The following is a 424-nucleotide window of genomic DNA, read 5'->3' on the forward strand; positions in this document are numbered from 1 at the left end:
GGCCCGGGGGCGGGGGCCGGGGGTCCGCGGTCGTACTCCTCGAAGGAGAACTGGAGGCGCAGCCCCGGCAGCGCCAGGCGTCGCGCCCGGCCGCCCTCGCTGCGCAGCCGCTCGAACTTCTGCGCCATGCGGTAGCGCCGGAACGCCGCCTGGATGGTGCGCGCCGCGCGCCGCGAGCGGAAATAGCCGCCGTACTTGCGCTCCAGCATCTCCACCTGCGGGGACACGCGTGGGGACACGGGGACGTGGAAGGGGACGTGGGGACGTGACAGGGGATGTGGGGACATGTGGACATAGATGAGGATGTGGGCATGGGGACATGTGTGGGGACATGGCAGGGGATGTGGGGACATGGCAGGGGATGTGGGGACGTGGGGACATGGCAGGGGACATGGGGACGTGGGGACATGGGTGGGGACGTGGG

At 71.0% G+C, this 424-nt stretch overlaps 1 protein-coding gene across 1 annotated transcript in view; it reads right to left on the reverse strand.

The window, feature by feature from the left end:
- LOC121354688 (IQ motif and SEC7 domain-containing protein 2-like) overlaps window positions 1-424 on the reverse strand; it is a gene marked incomplete at its 3' end in the record, with an annotated part of 10,173 nt that overhangs the window by 6,851 nt on the left and 2,898 nt on the right. The window contains 1 exon segment of the mRNA XM_041469466.1: window positions 37-215. Within this exon segment, the coding sequence (XP_041325400.1) occupies window positions 37-215 (179 nt within the window).

The sequence above is a fragment of the Pyrgilauda ruficollis genome, unplaced genomic scaffold (genome assembly GCF_017590135.1).
Source record: "Pyrgilauda ruficollis isolate IOZ18807 unplaced genomic scaffold, ASM1759013v1 scaffold1031, whole genome shotgun sequence".
Classification (NCBI taxonomy): domain Eukaryota; kingdom Metazoa; phylum Chordata; class Aves; order Passeriformes; family Passeridae; genus Pyrgilauda; species Pyrgilauda ruficollis.